General features: G+C 43.3%; 1 protein-coding gene across 2 annotated transcripts in view; it reads left to right on the top strand.

The window, feature by feature from the left end:
- The window catches only part of polr1c (RNA polymerase I and III subunit C), a 91,182-nt gene that overhangs the window by 7,129 nt on the left and 64,796 nt on the right, over positions 1–19,257 (top strand). For both annotated transcript variants that reach the window (XM_077612959.1, XM_077612961.1), the window contains 2 exons: positions 304–411; positions 19,047–19,179. In XM_077612959.1, the coding sequence (XP_077469085.1) occupies positions 304–411; positions 19,047–19,179 (241 nt within the window). The remainder of the gene's footprint in view (positions 1–303; positions 412–19,046; positions 19,180–19,257) is intronic.

Genomic DNA, 19,257 nt, shown 5'->3' with positions numbered 1-19,257 from the left:
TTTATTGAAAATAGGGGGTGGGTAAAACAAATTTAAAAAAAATAAATGGGAGGAAAAAAAGAAAATCCATGTTAACTTATTTCTAACCATTTAGGCCAAAAATATACTCTTGGACAACTTAAGATTTAATAGAAATGGGTAGTCTAACTTATAACTATGCCTTTTCTTGCTACTGTCACAATGAAATTTCCCGAATACGGGATGAATAAAGTTATCCAATCCAATCACACCCCATGTTCTCCAAATACATGTATTCATGAGCGCACATTATTATAACACTATCTATACTAACATGTTTTACAGAGCTTCAGAATTGAAGTTGGACAGCTGGCCGATACCCTGATGGAGTTTGATATGGTGGGGATTGATGCAGCAGTTGCCAATGCCTTTCGAAGGATCTTACTAGCAGAGGTTTGTGTCTTGTATATCGATTTTCTTTCTTATAATGACATGGAATCTGTTTGTCAGACAGAATTGTCTTCAGCTAAACACCCCCAAAATACAATTTCTGTTTATGTGAAATACAAGTCTCACAATTTAATGAAATTACTATACTTAATATTATTCAGAGCTGCCAACCTCCGTCGACCCCATTTCAGGAGTACCCTTGTCCCATTTCCGGAGTTTATACGGAGTGAATGCGATTCATGCAAAATCGATATGCGCCGAAGTCGCACATGACGAATCATTCGTCAGAACTTGTAACTCGGATGATTCACAATGCACGTGTGTTCCCGAATTCTTTCAGTCTACAGTGCAGTTGAATCAAGATGGTGGAAGCCGTAGCGATGGTGTGTTTTCAAGGCATTTAAATTGGAAATTTGGTACTTTTCCGAAATGGTTGCTTCAAAATTTTTTGGGGACAATTTCTTGGGATTTCCGGAGTTTAGGGAGGTTGTCCGGAGTCCCGGAGTTTGCCTTGCATTTCCGGTTAAACTCCTGAAATTACGGAGTAGTTGGCAGCTCGATAATATACGGTGGTACCTTTACTTACTTCTACATACAAAATAATCTGTTTATGAAAAGCTTTGATAGGAAACCTTTTGTTCCAAGTTATGAAATTAAACATCCCCCTTAACATAAATATGCTTCCTGTTACCAATACTTTACTTTGAACTTGTTGTGGTAGATTTACTTTGAAATTGAGAATCTCCCGACACAAGAAAAATGCTGTCTCCATGATGCCGGAACTGATAACAAATAATGTAAATGGTCTTAATCTGTTCCAAGATGCTATAAAAAAAATCTAAAAAAGGGAAAATGTGAGGGTAGGCAAACAAAAGAAGCAGTACAGTTAAGATACGTGAACAATTAAAAGGAAAAATATTACATTTGTGGTGGTGAGCAGTTGGCATATGTAAATTTTGGAGCAGTAGAGGACAAGGATGTTACTGCTTGGAAGTGGAATTGGTTAAAGATTTTAACAACTCTGCTAGATTTAGTGTTATCAAGGTGATACACCTCAACAAAGCTATACACTTAATTCCAAGACGGTTTTCTCTCTGGTGTAGGTAGACGATCTGCTCGAGGTGCAAAATGTGCTCGGCAGCCCTTCTGATGATGATCGGTTTTGTGGAATCTGACCGTTGTTATGTCATCACAAGATGTTGCTCGAATGTTCTCAGGCCTGATGTCTCCTTTATTACCTGTTTGTATTCCAAATTTTGTTCAACATCCAGGACAAAATATGTAGTATTTTCCGCACGATAAGGCGCACCTGAAAGCATCCAATTTTTTCAGAAGCGGACTATGGGCCTTATAATCCGGTGTGCCTTATATACTGTGGGGAAAATAAGTATTTAGTCAACCACCAATTGTGCAAGTTCTCCTACTTGAAAAGATTAGAGAGGCCTGTAATTGTCAACATGGGTAAGGACTGGTAGAATGTATTATTGTCAGATGAAACCAAAATAGAACTTTTTGGTAGAAACACAGGTTCTCGTGTTTGGAGGAGATAGAATACTGAATTGCATCCGAAGAACACCATACCCAATATGAAGCATGGGGGTGGAAACATGCTTTGGGGCTGTTTTTCTGCAAAGTTACCAGGACGACTGATCTGTGTAAAGGAAAGAATGAATGGGGCCATGTATTGAGAGGTTTCGAGTGAAATTCTCCTTCCATCAGCAAGGACATTTAAGATGGCACGTGGCTGGGTCTTTCAGCATGACAATGATCCTAAAGTCAGCCAGGGCAACAAAGGAGAGGCTTCGTAATTGGATTGGAACTTTATTTCATCTCATATTCGGGAAATTTCTTGGTTACAGTAGCAAGACAGACACAAGACAGACACAAGACACACAAGACCTTGTAACCTAGGTAAAAAACTGGAGCCACACACAGGAAGTCCACAAGGTGGGGACCTTCTGCAGACTGAGACTAAGGTTGATATTAGGATCCAAAATGGCGGCGCGCACGGGTGCAGCGGCTCTTTGCTCTCCAGTTCGGTGTTTTGTTTTCTCAATCTTATCGTTATTTACGAACATCTGCGAGGCAAACTTTTTCTACAGTTGCCAGGATTTAAATACTCTCGGTAAGAGATGCGATATATCCATCACAACAGATTACCAACGAACCTACAATATCCCCGAAGACATCTCGGGACCACCGGGATCTCCGTGGATAGTCAGCCCACTCAGAGTACGACGGAGGCGGCGAAGGGAAAGAAAGCAAAAGCGCGGATGCCGGGTGGGCCTAGCTGCTAAGCTAAGGAAACAACCGCACAGAGCACCGCTTCCGAGTATCTTCTTGACCAACGCCAGATCCATCACCCACAAAATGGACAATTTGGAACTTCAGCTTTCTACCAACAGCTTTGTCAGGAACTGCAACATTATTTTCATCTCGGAAACGTGGCTACACCGGCAAATCCCCGATGTCGCGGTATCGCTAGCTAGCCGCACGCTACACCGGCAGGATCCAACAAAAGAATCCGGGAAAAGCGAGAGGGGTGGGGGGCTTTGTGTGTACATACACAACGACTGGTGCTGCAACAGTAGGATTATTAACACTCACTGTTCCCCTGATTTAGAGCTCTTGGCAGTTCGGTGCAGGCCCTTCTGTTTACCTAGAGAGCTAAAGATTGTCATTGTAATGGCTGTTTACACCCCACCGGATGCGAACGTTAGCACATCATTTAGTGTTGGGGCTACTGGCCAACACTTAAATAAGCTCGGACACAGGGAGCACACTGAGACAGAAAGAATGAGATTTTAACCGCGTCTGCAGAGGGAGGGGGAGAAACAAAGTTGAAGCCGGAGGATGTGTCTACCCTCCAGGCTCCTCAAAGCAATCTCCCGCCCAAATCTGGTTTCAACGCCGTTTTTAATGAGGTAGACCACGTCACAAAGAAGGAGGCGTTGATACAAATAGGTGTAGTGCATATTTTAACCAATAGGTGTCAATAAAATTATATTCTAGTAACTTTAAAATACATAAGAGTGCAAAAGGGTGCAAGATTAAATATAAGAATACAATTCATATTTCACATTCCCCCCTGAAGTAAATAAAATAATTTTCTTTAAAAACATCAATTTGTATCCCTCATTTTCAGGTTTTAGAATACAAATATCATTATCACAAATACGACTACACGCACAACAACAAATTTCTTTCACACCAGTCAGTTTCTTCTGAAACACCATGAAATTATACCACATATTTTCTTCATAGTGGTTCTTTGGATTGTTTTTCTCATACCACTTCACTCTCCTCTGACAAGAGCATGGCATTGTCTCGTTTTTCAACTCGAGTCTCTGTGGGCGGGGCATTCAGCCACAACCAGGCTGCCACTGACAGTACAGTCACTGTGATGAGGGTGGCAACAGCTTTCATTTTGGCTTCTGTGTGAGGTGCAAAGTCTATGAGAGGTCAAGGTTAGGTGAGGGGTGCTCGTGGCAGGTGAGCAGACGTCAGAGGAGTTTTTTACAGACAAAGGTTTTGGCACCGTCCGACTTCCAGTCTACTCAGTCACCTATGTCTCGAACTACCTTGATCTGGGATTGGTGAATCCACGTCGATCTTTCAGCAATCTTTACTGCTGTGGGAGTGGTTAGTTGAACCACAAATGGGCCTTACCAGCGTGGCGAGGACCAGGACTTCCGTTATAAGGCATCTAATCAGGATCTGGTTACCAGGCTTCACCACCTCCTGTAAGGGAGACAAAGGGGATAACGACAGCTTACAAGTATTTTGGATAAGTTTTTCTCTAAACAGTTTTACCATCCACTCTGTGAGTGGATCTGCCTCGCCCTTAATCTCTTGACACGGTTCACCTTCTCATAGGGGAAGTTGGAATGGTCTTCCATGAACTATCTCAAAAGGTTTTAATCCCAAGATAGTTGGTACTATTCTCATATATGTTTTGACCACTGATAGGCATTCTGGCCATGGCTTCTTTGTCTCTTCCATGGTTTTCTTAAGCCTTAGTTTTATTGTACCATTCGTTCTCTCTACCAGTCCCGCACTTTGCGGATGGTACGAGCAGTGGTTTTTTTACACTTATTCCTAGGTGTTTTGCCATGTGTTGTAGTATGCTGTTTACAATATGAGCTCCATTGTCACTCCCAGATGATTCTGGGATCCCATGTTCTGGGATTGTGCTTACAGATAGCTTTAGCCACCGTCAATGTGTCTGGTGATTTTGAGGGGACTATTTCAGTCCATTTAGATAATGAGTCTATCAAGACTAAACAGTATTTATACTGGTTGCTTCTGGATAATTCAATGAAATCCATGTGTATAATTTCAAATGGGTAGGTACCATTTGGGAATTGGCCTCGTTTGGGTCTGAGGTTACCTTCCACATTATGTCTGCAACAAATTAAACAGTTCCTACAAAATTTGTTAAACTAGGTATTTAGACCTGTTGGCACATGGAACACACGCTGTACCATGTCCATCATCCCTCCTGTTGAGACAAGAGACTTTCCATGGCTCAATTTTGCTACCATTTGGAATAAGGTCCTGGACCAATCTCCACGTTCCCGTCTCTGTTTTCTTTTTTCTTTCTTTTTTTCTTTAATTACTGGTCTGATGCCATCTACAGCATCTGGTTTGAGGGGGTATTGTTTGGCTCGTGATGTCTTGGGCTCAATTCTTGCTTCCTTTGCTGTGGTCATTTTTCCTACGTCTTCTTTTGATTTGGACCACAGTGAACTCGGTACTGTAGGGAAGTCTTCAGCTTGTAGCAGTATGTAGTCTTGTCATGCAGTCAAATGCGTTTTCGGACTTGCTTGAGTCATCCACTTCAGCTTATGTCTTGTCACTGTTCCATATGGGGTGTTCGTCAGTACGCTGACTGTGGGAGTCTGATGTGACCACGATTCCTCGCTAATGGTCTCCAAGAATTGCACCATGTGTCCTAGGTCTTTCCAGGACCTGTGGGGTTTTCTCTTTATGGACACATGGGGTGTTATCTCAAACTAGCAGTTTTTCCGCTTGAGGCGGCAAGTCCACTGAGGTGGCCGCATCTCCCTCTGCCGTGGAGTACAGGTACTCCAGTCGAACTAGTTGGGGTCCCAGTCGCTCGAACTGTTTAACAAATTCTGGTCTGGCTTTGCCAAACGTCATGGTGATGTGTAGTGGCCAGTGGGTTTGTGTTTGTCCATTTACATTTTCGACTTTGGATTTTAAGTAGAACGTATGAGGTTCCTCTTGATCTTCGACTACTTGGATTTCCGCTTCCTCCCACCTATGTACTGGTTTGATACCATCATCTGTGGGGATGAGGCTTATTCCCAGTTTACGGAGTAGATCTCTTCCCAGGAGGTCCAATGGACAGTTCTTACTCAGGACGAACTTTGCTTCATGGTTTCGTCCATTTTCTTCTGTTATTTCTTTGACTTCTTCAATAGCTCCATGTGTCCTGCTCCTATCACAGTGATCCATTATTTTCCTGGTACCAATCCTGACACTCTCTTTGATAACTGATTTATCTGCTCCAGTGTCGCATAAGAGTTTTACTGGTGTTTGACTTTGTCCCACCAGTAAGGTGTAGTATAGTTTGCTGTCTTTGTCCCAGAGGGTGGACATGATTTCGGTTAAGTCTAACACTTCTGCTGGCGAGCAGGGGGTTTCTTTGTCCTCCCCATTGCCTTCTTCAGTTTCCTCTTCCGTGTTAGGCTTCCATTTCTTTTTCCTCTAGCGTCATTCTTGATGTTGATTTTCAGGGTTAAACGGTGGGGGTCTCTAGTTCCCCTTGGGTGGACTTCTGCAGTCTCAAGCAAAGTGTCCTTTCTTTCCACAATTGAAACACCTGTCATCTGGGTTTGCTCTTCTTGGTGGGCTGTGTCTTCCTCGGCCTCTTCCTCTTCCTCTTCCTCGTACTCGTTGGTTAAATACTTCTGATGACTCTTGGTTCACCAATAAGGCCATGGCTCGGGTCAGAGTATTAACTCCTGAGCTTACCTGTTTTTGGCGGTGTCTCTCCTCGGCATGAATCGCCCACTCCATTAGTTGATTCATTGGCATGGTTCGGAATGTGACACAGTACTTCTGCACAAACCCTTTGATTTGGGGCTGGAGCCCTTCCAGGAACCCTTGTCTCAATTGGGCTTGGTACGTCCCTCATCATGTTGTGTCTCGCACTCAGGTCAGGACTGTTTCCACCAGCTGCGTTAGGTCTTGTGAATCATGGGGGTGGATTTTTCCTTCGTTGTTTCTTTCGTCAAAGTTTCCTCTCACTCTGGCCCGGTTGTGTCCCAGGCTCATTGTGAACGCTCTTCTTGTCTCGGCTCCATTCAGGTGGAAACTTTGTCTCAGCTGTTCAAAATTATTGGACCATTCAATTGGGTTCTTTATTGGGTCTCCCAGTCCCTTGCATGCTTCGGTGCATTCGGACTCGGTCCATGGACGGTGGATGAGAATGGTTTGATCACGATCTCCGTTCACTTGGAAGTGTGGGTTTGCCACTTCAACCATGGGATACATCTGGCTTGGTGGTGCCCATGATTGTGGGTCAGCGTGAGGCCCTTGAAATGCCATCAAAGAAGGGTAGAGTTCTTTTCTCTTTTTGTCCTCTCGTCTGCATTTTGACGACTCCTGCTGGTCCTGCAGCGGCATCTGCGGGCTCTGGCTTGCCCCTCCTTGCTTCATCATGTGGTATGTAGGCTGTTGCGTATGCATTCCAGGCCCCCCTTCTTCCACATTGTGTCCTTGGCTTGTGAAAGGAGCCTGGTACGGGGAGGGGGCCACTGTTACTTCATGGGGCCTAATATCAATCAAAGCTGTCATGCTGGTTCTTTGCTCAGCTTGTTTTTTAATTTTCGTCTTAATTTTTTGCTGTTGCCTCTTCTGGGCTTGAACGATCCCCACTTGAATGTCTTAAAGCTCCTTACATATCTTTTCTTGCTTTTTTCCTTTCTCTACAGCCTTCTTCACTTCTAATCTCCTCTTTATAGCTTTTAATGGCTCCGCCAACAAGCTGCCATGCCATGAGGTAGAACACGTTACAAAGAAGGAGGCGTTGATACAAATAGGTGTAGTGCACATTTTAACCAATGGTTGTCAATACAATTCTACTCTAGTAACTTTAAAATACATAATAGTGCAAAAGGGTGCAAGATTAAATATAAGAACACAGTTCATATTTTACACTTCGCCTCCTGCTAGCGACTGTAAACAAACAGCAGCTTGACCACCCCGATGCAGTCTTTATTGTCGCCGGTGACTTCAACAAAGCATGTTTAAAGACTGTTCTGCCTAAGTTTATCCAGCACGTGAAGTGTCACACCAGAGGAGATAAAACTCTAAACCATGTTTATTCTAACATCAAACATGTTTACAGAGCCACAACCCTCCCTCACCTTGTGGGATCTGACCATCTCTGCCTGTCCCTCACCCCCTCATACACCCCACTCCGGAGGCTAACAAGGCCACAAATAAAGATAATAAAAACATGGCCTGAGGATGCCCTTTCTCAGCTGCAGGACTGTTTTTCCAGCACCATTTGGGAACTTTTTTGAACACCACAACCTCCAGGACTACACGGACACTGTACTTTCCTATATCAAAAACTGCATGGACACTGTCACTGTTAATAAACGTATCCGTGTTTTTCCTACCCAAAAACCCTGGATGACCAGTGAGACACAGGCGCTCATTAAATGCCATAAAACCGCCTTGAGGTCAGGGGACAAGTTACAATACAGCGCTGCCAGAGCAGACCCGAAGAGAGGCAATAAAAAGGCCAAGGCAGCATATACAAGGAAAATTGAGGAGCACCCAACTGGGAAAATAACCCAAAGAAGATGTGGCAGGGAATACGACACTTTACCAATTACAATAATATGTCTATAAAACGCAGATGCCTCACTAGCAGAGGAACTGAACCGTTTCTTTGCCCGCTTTGAGACTGACAAATCAGACTCCGTCTCAACACATCCACCACCACCCTGCAGCAGTACACTGAAGCTTCAGGAACATGAAGTGAGACCGGTACTGCAGACTGAACACCAGGAAGGCTGCTGGCCCAGACGGTATACCTGGGAAGGTGCTCAAAGCCTGTGCTGACCAGCTGACTGGGGTTTTCACAAAGATTTTCAATTGTTCCCTGTAACAATCCATCAAAAGCCAACCATTGACAGCCTGAATGATTATAGGCCTGTTGCACTTACGGCTGTGATCATGAAGTGCTTTGAAAAGTTGGTCGCCCGCTACATCAGCGAAACAATCCCTCCCTCAGTTGACCCTCACCAGTTTGCTTATGCAAATAGGTCCACTGAGGACGCCATCGCCGTAGCTCTACACACAGCAATGAGCCACCTGGAGCACCATGGGAACTACGTGAGGATGATTTTCATTGACTATAGCTCAGCCTTCAACACTATAATACCGGAAATTCTGGCTGAAATTTTTTTCCACCTTGGACTATCCTCTTCCATCTGCTGCTGGATTAAGAACTTTTTAACCAAGCGTCCACAAACTGTCAGACTTGGTCCCCACCTCTTTTCCTCCATTACACTGAGCACTGGCTCCCCTCAAGGCTGTGTACTGAGTCCTCTTCTGTACACCCTGTACACATACGACTGTACATGACCCACCAGTCCAACTCCATCATCAAATTTGCCGATGACACCACTGTGGTCGGACTCATCTCAGGGGGCATGAGTCTGCCTACAGAGATGAGGTCAACAAACTGTCTTTGTGGCGTTTGGTGAACAATCTCACACTAAACACCACGAAAACTAAAGAAATAATCCTGGACTTTCGCAAACGCAGCATAGATCTGGCCCCACTCTTCATAAATGGAGTATGCGTAGACAGGGTCCGGTCCTTCAAATTCCTGGGGGTCCACGTTACGGACAAGCTCTCCTGGTCTACCAACCCTGCGGCAGTGGTGAATAAGGCCCAGAAACGACTCCATTTCCTGAGGGTACTCAGGAGAAACAACTTGGACACTAAGCTTCTGGTAACCTTCTATAGAGCCACCGTGGAGAGCATCCTGGCATACTGCATTACAGTGTGGTACGCTGGAAGCACGGCAGCAGACAGAAAGGCCGTGCAGAGAGTGATCAACACCGCCCAGAAGATCATTGGCTGCTCTCTGCCATCACTGGATGACATTGCCAGCCCTCGCTACCTCAACATTGTCAGGGACCCATACCACCCTGGTCACAATCTGTTCCAGCTGCTGCCCTCTGACGCTACAGGTCTCACAAAGCACGGACAAATAGACTTAAGGACAATTTTTTTCACACAGCCATAAGGACTCTGAACTTGCGTTAGCACGACACACAATCCCTTCTGTGCAATAACTTCGTGGTGTGCAATAACAATATGCAATATCTTAGATTGTGCAATATATTAGAATTTACCTTGCCAGGATGTGACTTTTTCTATTTTTATATGACTTATTTATGGGTTTTTTACTGGGAAAACTGACTTTGTGGAGTAGCACCACCAATTTCATTATACGCAGCTGTGTATGATGACAATAAAGGCTTTTGATTTTGATTTGAATTTATTTTGATTTGAAAATATGCAGAGTAGTTCTTCCAAGCTTATGCGCACAGTCCCTCAGTAGTCTAGAGCTGAACAATCAGCAGTAATAGAGTACAACCCCTCAACTCCATTTCCGGCCTGGAAAGCCCCGGCAGCTCTTCCATCTTATCGGGGATGGATCTCACTTTCCCCAAAATAATAGATGGAATCATTGGTCTTAAGCGTCGCTTCTCCCGGCACTTTTGTACAGCTCCGGATTTCCAGCGGCACGAGGTGTTGCTCCTTCTGCTGCGTATTGTTCACAGCTAATCCCATGTGTATGACAGCGTAGGCATGGCTGAATGGTTCCATAAAAGAAGTAGCAGAAAGAAGCCAGGTTAACAGATTAAAGAAAGTTGTAAAAACATTAAATTAAAAAGTATAAAGTACAAAGTAAAGTAAAAAGTATTTATTTCGTATTAATACTATAAAATATTAAATTGTATTAAAAACAATATAAACAAGATAGAAAGGCTGTAAAACACGAAAAACAAATAAGAGTGGACAGAGCTACTGCCACCGGCTGCCTTCTGACGGCGCCATCTTAAGAAAAAAAAGCATTTCAAGGTCCTGGAGTGGCCTAGCCATTCTCCAGTTCTCAACCCCATAGAAAATCTGTGGCGGGAATTGAAAGTCCATATATCCCAACGACAGCCCCAAAACCTCACTGCTCGAGAGGAGATCTCCGTAGAGGAATGGGCCAAAATACCAGCAAGTGTGTGAAAAGCTTGTGAAGAGTTACAGAAAACGTTTGGCCTCCGTTATTGCCAACAAAGGGTACATAACAAAGTATTGAGATGAACTTTTGGTATTGACCAAATACTTATTCTCCACCATGACTTGCAAATACAGACGCTCCCCTACTTACGAACGCAATTGATTCCGAGCGATTGTTCATAAGTTGAATTTGTTTGTAAGTTGATTCAGTGCTATATTTTGTATTATAATTTATGTTTAAGGCTGATATAAGTATATTGAAGGTTTATATAAGTGCATTTGTATGTTTAAGGCTTGTATAAGTAACACGCATTGGTTTGTACTGAAAAAAAAACATTTAATAAAATGGAGAGAATATGTACAGTACTGTAGAGAGAGAGAGAGATTTATGTATTAGAAACTGGCCAAAAGAAGCGACCTAATGACGATTGCACAGTTTTCTTCTTTTTTTCATCATAAATGATGCGGTAGCACTGTATGGCATCATTCAATTGATTTGCAAACTTTGTGCAACGTTCAATATTTGGGTCCTGCTGCTCGATCTTTCTGTTTATAAATGGTACTGACGGTCGAACCATTCAATGCCCGTGAAACGCTCACCACTCTCACGCGCATCAAGCTTCGTTATTATTGCCACTCGTTTCAAATGAAATGGCTTGCCTCTTCCTTGCAACTCCCTCAATAGAAGCCTTTAGCTTTTTACCAACCATATTCAATATTGGATGCATGAGATATTTAATGATACAAATGAAAAAGGTTCTTTGCACACTGGAGATACATTCACGCACTTCCGCATTGCAACGAAGAAGAAGGTAGATGCTGGGTGAGCTGAGCTCTCACAGCGGCAGGCGTCGGTATTAGCGGCGGAAAGAAGTACTACTCCGAAAAAGGCGCGAAATACAAAATTGGACTTGCGAACATTTTTGGACTTAAACGCAATTTGCAGACATGTTCGTATGTACCGTTGTTCGTAAGTTGAATGTTCGTAAGTAGGGGAGCGTCTGTAAATTCTTTAAAAATCAAACAATGTGATTTTCAGTTTTTTTTTCCACATTCTCTTTCATGTTTGAGGTTTACCCATGTTGACAATTACAGGCCTCTAATATTTTCAAGTAAGATAACTTGCACAATTGGTGGTTGACTAAATACTTATTTGTCCCACTGTATGGACCAACATTAAAATTGTTATCACGATAAAATAAAAAATCAGTCTGTCAGTCGATAGGTTACATCATCCTCTACAGGTCTTGCAACTACGGTAAGCAGCCTGCGACTTCATTTTCCCCCATGCGCGGTTCATTCTGGGAAATGTAGTTCTTTTGTCAATACACCCATTATGACGGCGATCACATTAATTCGGTGCTCGCTGTCATTCCGAGCGGATTGACAAAAGAACTCCAGCCGCTAGATTGGCGTCAACAGGGCATTCAAAGCTAGGCTGCTAACTAAATATTATATATGGATCAATATTGAGCCGCAACAGGTCTCGCTATAAGGGTAAGTAGTCGCAGACTCCATATTCCCCTGTGCGTTGTGCATGCTGGGATATATAGTTATTTTGTCAATCCACCCTGTATGACGACGAGCACACTAATTTGGTGTTCGCTGTCATTCTGAGTGGATTGACAGAAGAACTCCAGCCGCTAGATTGGCGTCAACAGAGCAATCAAAGCTAGACTGCGAACTATATATTATATATGGATCAAAATTGAGCCGCAACAGGTCTCACAACTACGGCAAGCATCCGCCGAGTCCATTATCCCACTTGGTAGACAGCGCCGGACAATATACACCACTATCTGCCTGTGGATCTTAAATGCCTGGGATAATATATCAGTTTCAACTGTGGTTCGAGCTTTCGGGAAGGCAGAAATTGTCACTCAGCTGTCAGACAACCAAAGCGACATGGACTCGAATAATGATGACTTTGATGAGACGGAGCATGGGTAATGGATGCCGCATTCGCCCAGCTGTTCAATTCGGACACTGAAGACGAAGATTTCGAAGGAATCATAGATGAGGAATGAACTGATAAAGGGAGCTTTTACGTGTTTCTTTTGTGTTGACAGTTGAACAAGGTTTGTCATATTGTTAATATGGACGTCAACAGCTGAATGTTGTAGTGCCTCATTGTGTACGAGAAAGCACGCACGGTTCACCTGCGCGAACAACATTTGAGTTATTAATTTTATTGTTATTGCTTTGCACTATTACGAGTGTTACTATATTGTGATTGCACTAACGTTAATGTACCGTAACAGCATCATAATGTTTTTTTTTACGTGTTTTCTGAATGGAGGAAACGTTTCCTCCCACTATGTGATATAAATGTTGCACTTACATGTTATATGTTATACCTTGCTGTTGTTAAAAGATAAACCGTGTTACGAAAATACTAATACTTTACCTCAGAGAAAATAATAAAACAGTTCTTTATTCATTTTGGGAGTGAATGTAGTTGTCAGAAAGCTGATTTGCAATCTTTTAATTAAGGTTGACTGACCTATCTGAGTGTATTGTTGACATTCCCTTTAGCCCAGCACCATCTAATGCAGGGGTCCCCAAACTTTTTCCTGTGAGGGCCACATAACTTTTCCCTTCTCTGATGGGGGGCCGGTGTCAGTTTGTAACAGAAAAAGTGTGACGATCGTAGGGGAGCTTAAAAAATGTATTGTTTTCCAGAAAGCCACACACAACCAAATAACCCTTTCCAGGTTCTTTACAGAAAAAAAGTCAGGAAACAAATAATAACACTATTAATGAAATAAATAATAACTAAATAACCCTCTCTGAGTTCTTCACAGAAAAAACTGGAAATAATTAACACTATTTATGAAATAGATAATAACTAAATAACTCTCTCTGGGTTCTTCATAGAAAAAAAGCCATGGAACATTAACTTTCTGTTGTGCCATGCACAACCTTCTCCCTTTGCTCTGAAGTTTATGCACGACACCACAACCTTCATTACAGAATCCCACGTCAACACTGCAGCACAGTGCTTGCTGGTGAATTAGGCAGTGGACTCGTAGCGGGGCGGTGAGACCCCTTTTTTCCAACTCCTACCATGCTAGGAGCCCCGTCAGTCGTGATGCTAGCTAGCTTTGACCAGTCCAGGTCCAACTTCTCCATGGTTTGGCACACAGTCAAAAATATCCTCTCCCGTTGTAGTTCCTTTGAGACTTTGGAGGGCTGCCAGATCCTCGCATATCTCAAAGTTTGCACTAACTCCACGAATAAAAATGAGCAGTTGCGCTGTGTCTTGCACGTCCGTGCTTTCATCCAGTGCTAATGAAAAAAAGTCAAATTCTTTCGTCTTCTGCTGCAGCTGGGCATATACATTACTCCCGATTTCTTCAACGCGTCTGGTCATTGTACTCGCCGACAGACTTGCGCCATTAAATGCATCTTTCTTCTCGGGACACACCTCCTCCGCGACAGCATCCATACATTTAACAAACTCTCCCGTCAGTGAAAGGCTTACTGCTGCTTGCTATCAGTTTAGCAACCCGAAAGCTGGCCCGAACGGATGCCTGGTTCAGCTGGGCTTGGCGTACAAATGTATTCTGCTGAGGTAGTAGTCCACTTTTTAGCTTTGAGAGTTTGTCTGCTCGTATTTGGCCTTGCAAGCTATCGTACAAGTCTTCGTGACGGGATTCATAGTGTCGGCGAAGATTGTATTCTTTGAATACCACCACCGTCTCTTGACAGATGAGACAAACAGCCTTTTCTTTGCATTGAACAAAAAAAGAATCATTTGTCCACTCCAGGTTAAATACCCTCCATTCTGAATCAATTTTTCTCTTACCTAACTTTTTCGTCATTATTCCGTTCTCTCTTTGACAGGGCGGGGCCTAGGATTTTTTTTCTGGAGGCCAAATAGGAAAAAAAATCCAATAGCATCTCTGGTATTGTTCAGAGGGCCAAATGTGCTGGCGGGCCGTAGTTTGGTGACCCCTGATCTAATGGATGCATATTAACGTAACTCCAGGCTCTACTGTAGCGCCTTATAATGCGGTGCGCCTTATCTATGGTAAAGGTTTTAAAATGTCATTCATTGAAGGTGCGTCTTAGTGTTTTTTTGGTTGAATACCGATTTTTTTTTTTCATTATTTTTTTTATGTACATGATTTACATTTGTGCGATGTACCTTATTTTCTCGTAAGCCGTATTTGTAACTGATAGGTTTATTAATAGGTATACTTAAATAAAGGGAAAGACATCGGAGACATATCCAGCGATAACTTGCAAGTGAGAATCCATCCTGGCTCGTCCTCGCCACGGAGCATTCTAAAGGGCCTAATTCTCTCCTGCCCATGTAAGACATCGAATCAAAACAATTACAAGGTTTTCTATTCAATCCAATTGCATAAGCGTTTAACCTGAATAACAATTAAGGTCAAAAAACAACTGCAACAACAATTGCATATCAGGTATTCAAAACAACAATTAAGGTCGGAAGTCAAAAACAAGCATGCCTCCATTCGGGCAAAACAATATCACATATTATTGTTATATTACAATATCACATTAGGTGAATCGAGTAACACTATTTTAAAACAATTCGCGAGTATCCTCGGAGGTTGAGTCAATTCAATTCAATTTATTTGGCAAGAAAAAGCACCAGGCTAAGGGCCATGTAACAAGATACAAGAAATGTGCACAAAACGCAGTGTAGTCACTGGTTCCCGGCCAAAAAGTCATCCAGAGCCCGCTTGAACTGGGCGACCGTCGGCTTCTCGACCACACCCTGCGGAAGCCGGTTCCAAGGACCGGCGATGCGCACTGAAAAAGCAGCCTTCCGCCGATTCAACCGGAACCCGCGAGGGTACAGCTTCCACGGATGACCCCTCAGACCACGATCAGGTGCGGGCGTGAAGAAGAGGTCGCGGGGCACGCTGTAGATACCGTGGAGGATGTTGTAGGCCAGTATCAGGTCCCCTCGCAGACGCCTAGCCTCAAGGGTCGGCAGGTTGAGTTGCTGGCATCTTTCCTCGTAAGACATTAAGCTGAGGCCGCGGACCATCCTCGTTGCAAGCCTCTGGACCCGCTCCAGATGCTTGATGTCCTTGGCGAGGTACGGTGATGCGGCTTGGATCCCATACTCGAGAATGGGCCTCACCAGGGAAACATACAACGGAAGGAAGATGTCTGCTGTGATGACGGCAAAGGACCGGAACATTAGGAACAGTACTCCGCGAGCTTTGTTGGCTGCTTGGATGCATTGGGCCGTTGGTTTGAACGTGTCGTCGACAATGATGCCCAGATCTTTGCACCGTTGAGTTCGCTCCAGTTCCAGGCGTCCCGGTTCAAAGTCAAGAGGTCACTCAGGAGGAGCCCCAATAGCCAGATGACTGCATTTCGTGATATTGAGCCGCAGGTCCCACAGGTTCGACCAACTCCACACATGATGAAGGTACCTACGCAGGTCCTCGTAGTCGCTCCGGGGAGCAACGAGCTTCACATCATCGGCGAAGAGGAGAACCCGCTGGGAGATGTGCTCTGGGAGATCGTTTACAAACACCACGAACAGCAGTGGTCCAAGAACGGAGCCTTGGGGGACACCACTGGGGGCGTTGTGAGTCTCTGAAAGTATGCCGTTGACTTGTACTTGAAAGGTGCGGCCAGCCAAAAACGCATCAATCCACCTCACGACCGCTGGGTGAATCGCATACGCTTCCAACTTGCGGAGTAGCAAGCGATGGTTGACCGAGTCAAACGCCTTGGCGAAGTCCAGGAAGACCAGGTCGGCAATTTGTCGATCGTCCATTAATTGAGTGACCCATTCCTCCATCATCAGCAAGTTGGTGAGGCAGGATCTCTTGGTCACGAATCCATGCTGACTATCGGAGATCGCCGCTGTGTTCTGATGTGTGAGTCGATAGCCATCTTCTTCGGAATCCTAGTAAAAACAATTTAAGAGTCCTTCCTTTAGTATATACATATAATGATTCATATTTCATTTATACATATAATGATTATATTATTATTATTATTATTAATATTCCATACATACATATAATGATTAATGCGCACATGTATAATAGCATCCAGAATAACCCCAACAGTAACAAAAAAATAATGACTGAATCACGGGTATGGCTTATATCCGCACAAGACTTGCTATGCTATTTTTCACCAGTAGATGTTGGCAAATTAACATTTACTATTTGTTGGTTATTTTCTGTTTCGCAGCAAGAAAACAACCATTATTGGCTGAATTACTAACTTTCTTATATTGACCCTAATAATGTGCTTTTGATTCATACATTATCTCAGAAATACCACGTGTGATGCTTTTTCTTAAAATGTTCCCTTCAAAGTAACTAACTATTTTTTAGAGGTTCGCCTGAGCCGAGAGGACTTGGTGACGTCATAAAGTATGTAAAAAAATAAGTAAAATTGGGATAGAAGATGAACAAATTACTGTTTCAGGAGTTAATTTACTTTTGCTGGGAGTCTTAATTGCACCGTTTGCTCTGTCCAGATGAACAGCAGATTAAAGACAAATCTGTTTTTACAGCAAACCTAGCAATTGCTATATAAATCCTTTCCCATTTTAAAATCAGGTCCCCTCGCAAACGCCTAGCCCTTGAGGCTAGGCGTTTGCGAGGGGACCTGATACTGGCCTACAACATCCTCCACCGGAACTACAACATGCCCCGCGATCTCTTCTTCACGCCCGCACCTGATCGAGGTCTGAGGGGTCATCCATGGAAGGTGTATCCTCGCAGGTTCCGGTTAAATCAGCGGAAGGCTGCTTTTTCGGTGCGCATCGCCGGACCTTGGAACCGGCTTCCGCAGTGTGGTCGAGAAGCCGACGGTCGCTCAGTTCAAGAGCGCTGAATGACGTGTTGGCCGTGAACCAGTGACAACACCGTGTTTGTTACACACTCTTTTATCTTCTTTACATGGCCCTTAGCCTTTGTGCTTTTCTTTCGCCAATAAAATTGAATTGAATTGAAAAAAACATGTTTGTGTCGCAGCAATATCATATATATGAAATCTTGTTTTTTTTTCCAGTGGAAAACAATATCGGAAAATTAAATGGAAAAGTTGATCACAATGTTTTATTAAAACCCAAACTGTATTGGGATTGAGACATGTATTTTAATTGATGCCACTTTCACTAAATGGCTGGTGTTGATGGAAACAGAAAAAATTTAAAATCAGATTTAAAAAGGTAACTACCGTATTTTCACGACTATTCGGCGCATCGTATTTTTAGCCGCAGTGTCAGTAACGAGTGCTATTTCTGTATTTTAAACACAAAGCATGCACCGTTTTTTTAGACGCATATATATTATATATGAATGAACATCGAAACGCAATAGCGCTGGCTACCGGAAGTAGCCTATTTACGGGTTCCGGTGCGCAGTGACTGCTGGGAAATATAGTTCTTGCACGCTACACCCACACGCTAAAAACACTTTTTTAAAAAGGCAACGGAAGCAAAACTGAGTTTGGTTGTACCTTATTTAGACATTTTACAAATTACTCACGTCATCACCCACAAATCCATCAAAGTCCTCATTTTCTGTGTCCGAATTAAACAATTGCCCAAATGAGTCTTCCAAAACGCCAGGTCCAGTGGTTGTAGTTCTTAAGCCTCCGGGAATGACGGCAAGCTCCGAGTTATTATATAACTTCGCAGTCTACCTTTGAATGCTCCGTAGAAGCCAACATCTAGCGGCAGGATTTCTTTTGTAAATACAGCCAAAATGAGGGCGAGCACCAAATTAGTGTGCTCGCCGTCATACTGAGTGTATTGAAGAACTCTATATCCCAGCAGTCACTGCGCAGTACTTTATCTACGGGAAATAGTAGAGTATGGGGCTGCTTGGCATAGATGTGTATATATAGTTCAGTCTAGCTTTGAATGCTCTGTTTACGCCAACATTTAGCGGCAGGATTTCTTTTGTAAATACAGCCGAAATGATGGCGAGCAGCAAATTACTGTGCTCGCCGTCATACTAAGTGTATTAAAGAACTGGGTGTATTAAGAACTCTATATCCCAGCAGTCACTGCGCAGAACTTTATCTACGGGAAATAGTAGTCTGGGGCTGCTTGGCGTAGTTGTCCTATCAACTGATTAATTGTATTTTATCTTGATAACAATTTTAGTATTGGTCCATATATAAAGCGCACTGATTATACGGCGCCCTGTCTATTTTGGAGAAAATTTTAGACTTATGTGCGCCTTATAGTCGTGAAAATACGGTACTTGTGTTCATTTTATGAGCGTGTGGACTGCGAGTTGTGGCCCAAGGAAGTTTATCTAATTCAGTAAAGTACCCTCTGACATAACAGTCTAAATTAGAACAGTTATTTTTTTGTGTGCTTCTAGGTCCCCACCATGGCTATTGAAAAAGTGTTTATTTACAACAACACGTCGATCGTGCAAGATGAAGTGCTGTCACAGAGATTAGGCCTGATCCCCATCAAAGCTGACCCCTTCCTGTTTGAGTACAAAAACATTGGTAAGATGTAGGATTTATTCACACATCATTATAATTTATCATACATTCACTACAAAATATCTGAACTTTGCCTGAAAT

This window comes from Stigmatopora argus, chromosome 11, assembly GCF_051989625.1.
Source record: "Stigmatopora argus isolate UIUO_Sarg chromosome 11, RoL_Sarg_1.0, whole genome shotgun sequence".
Classification (NCBI taxonomy): Eukaryota; Metazoa; Chordata; class Actinopteri; order Syngnathiformes; family Syngnathidae; genus Stigmatopora; species Stigmatopora argus.
Note: the sequence above shows the minus strand (reverse complement) of the source record. Positions and strands in the feature narration are given on the sequence as shown.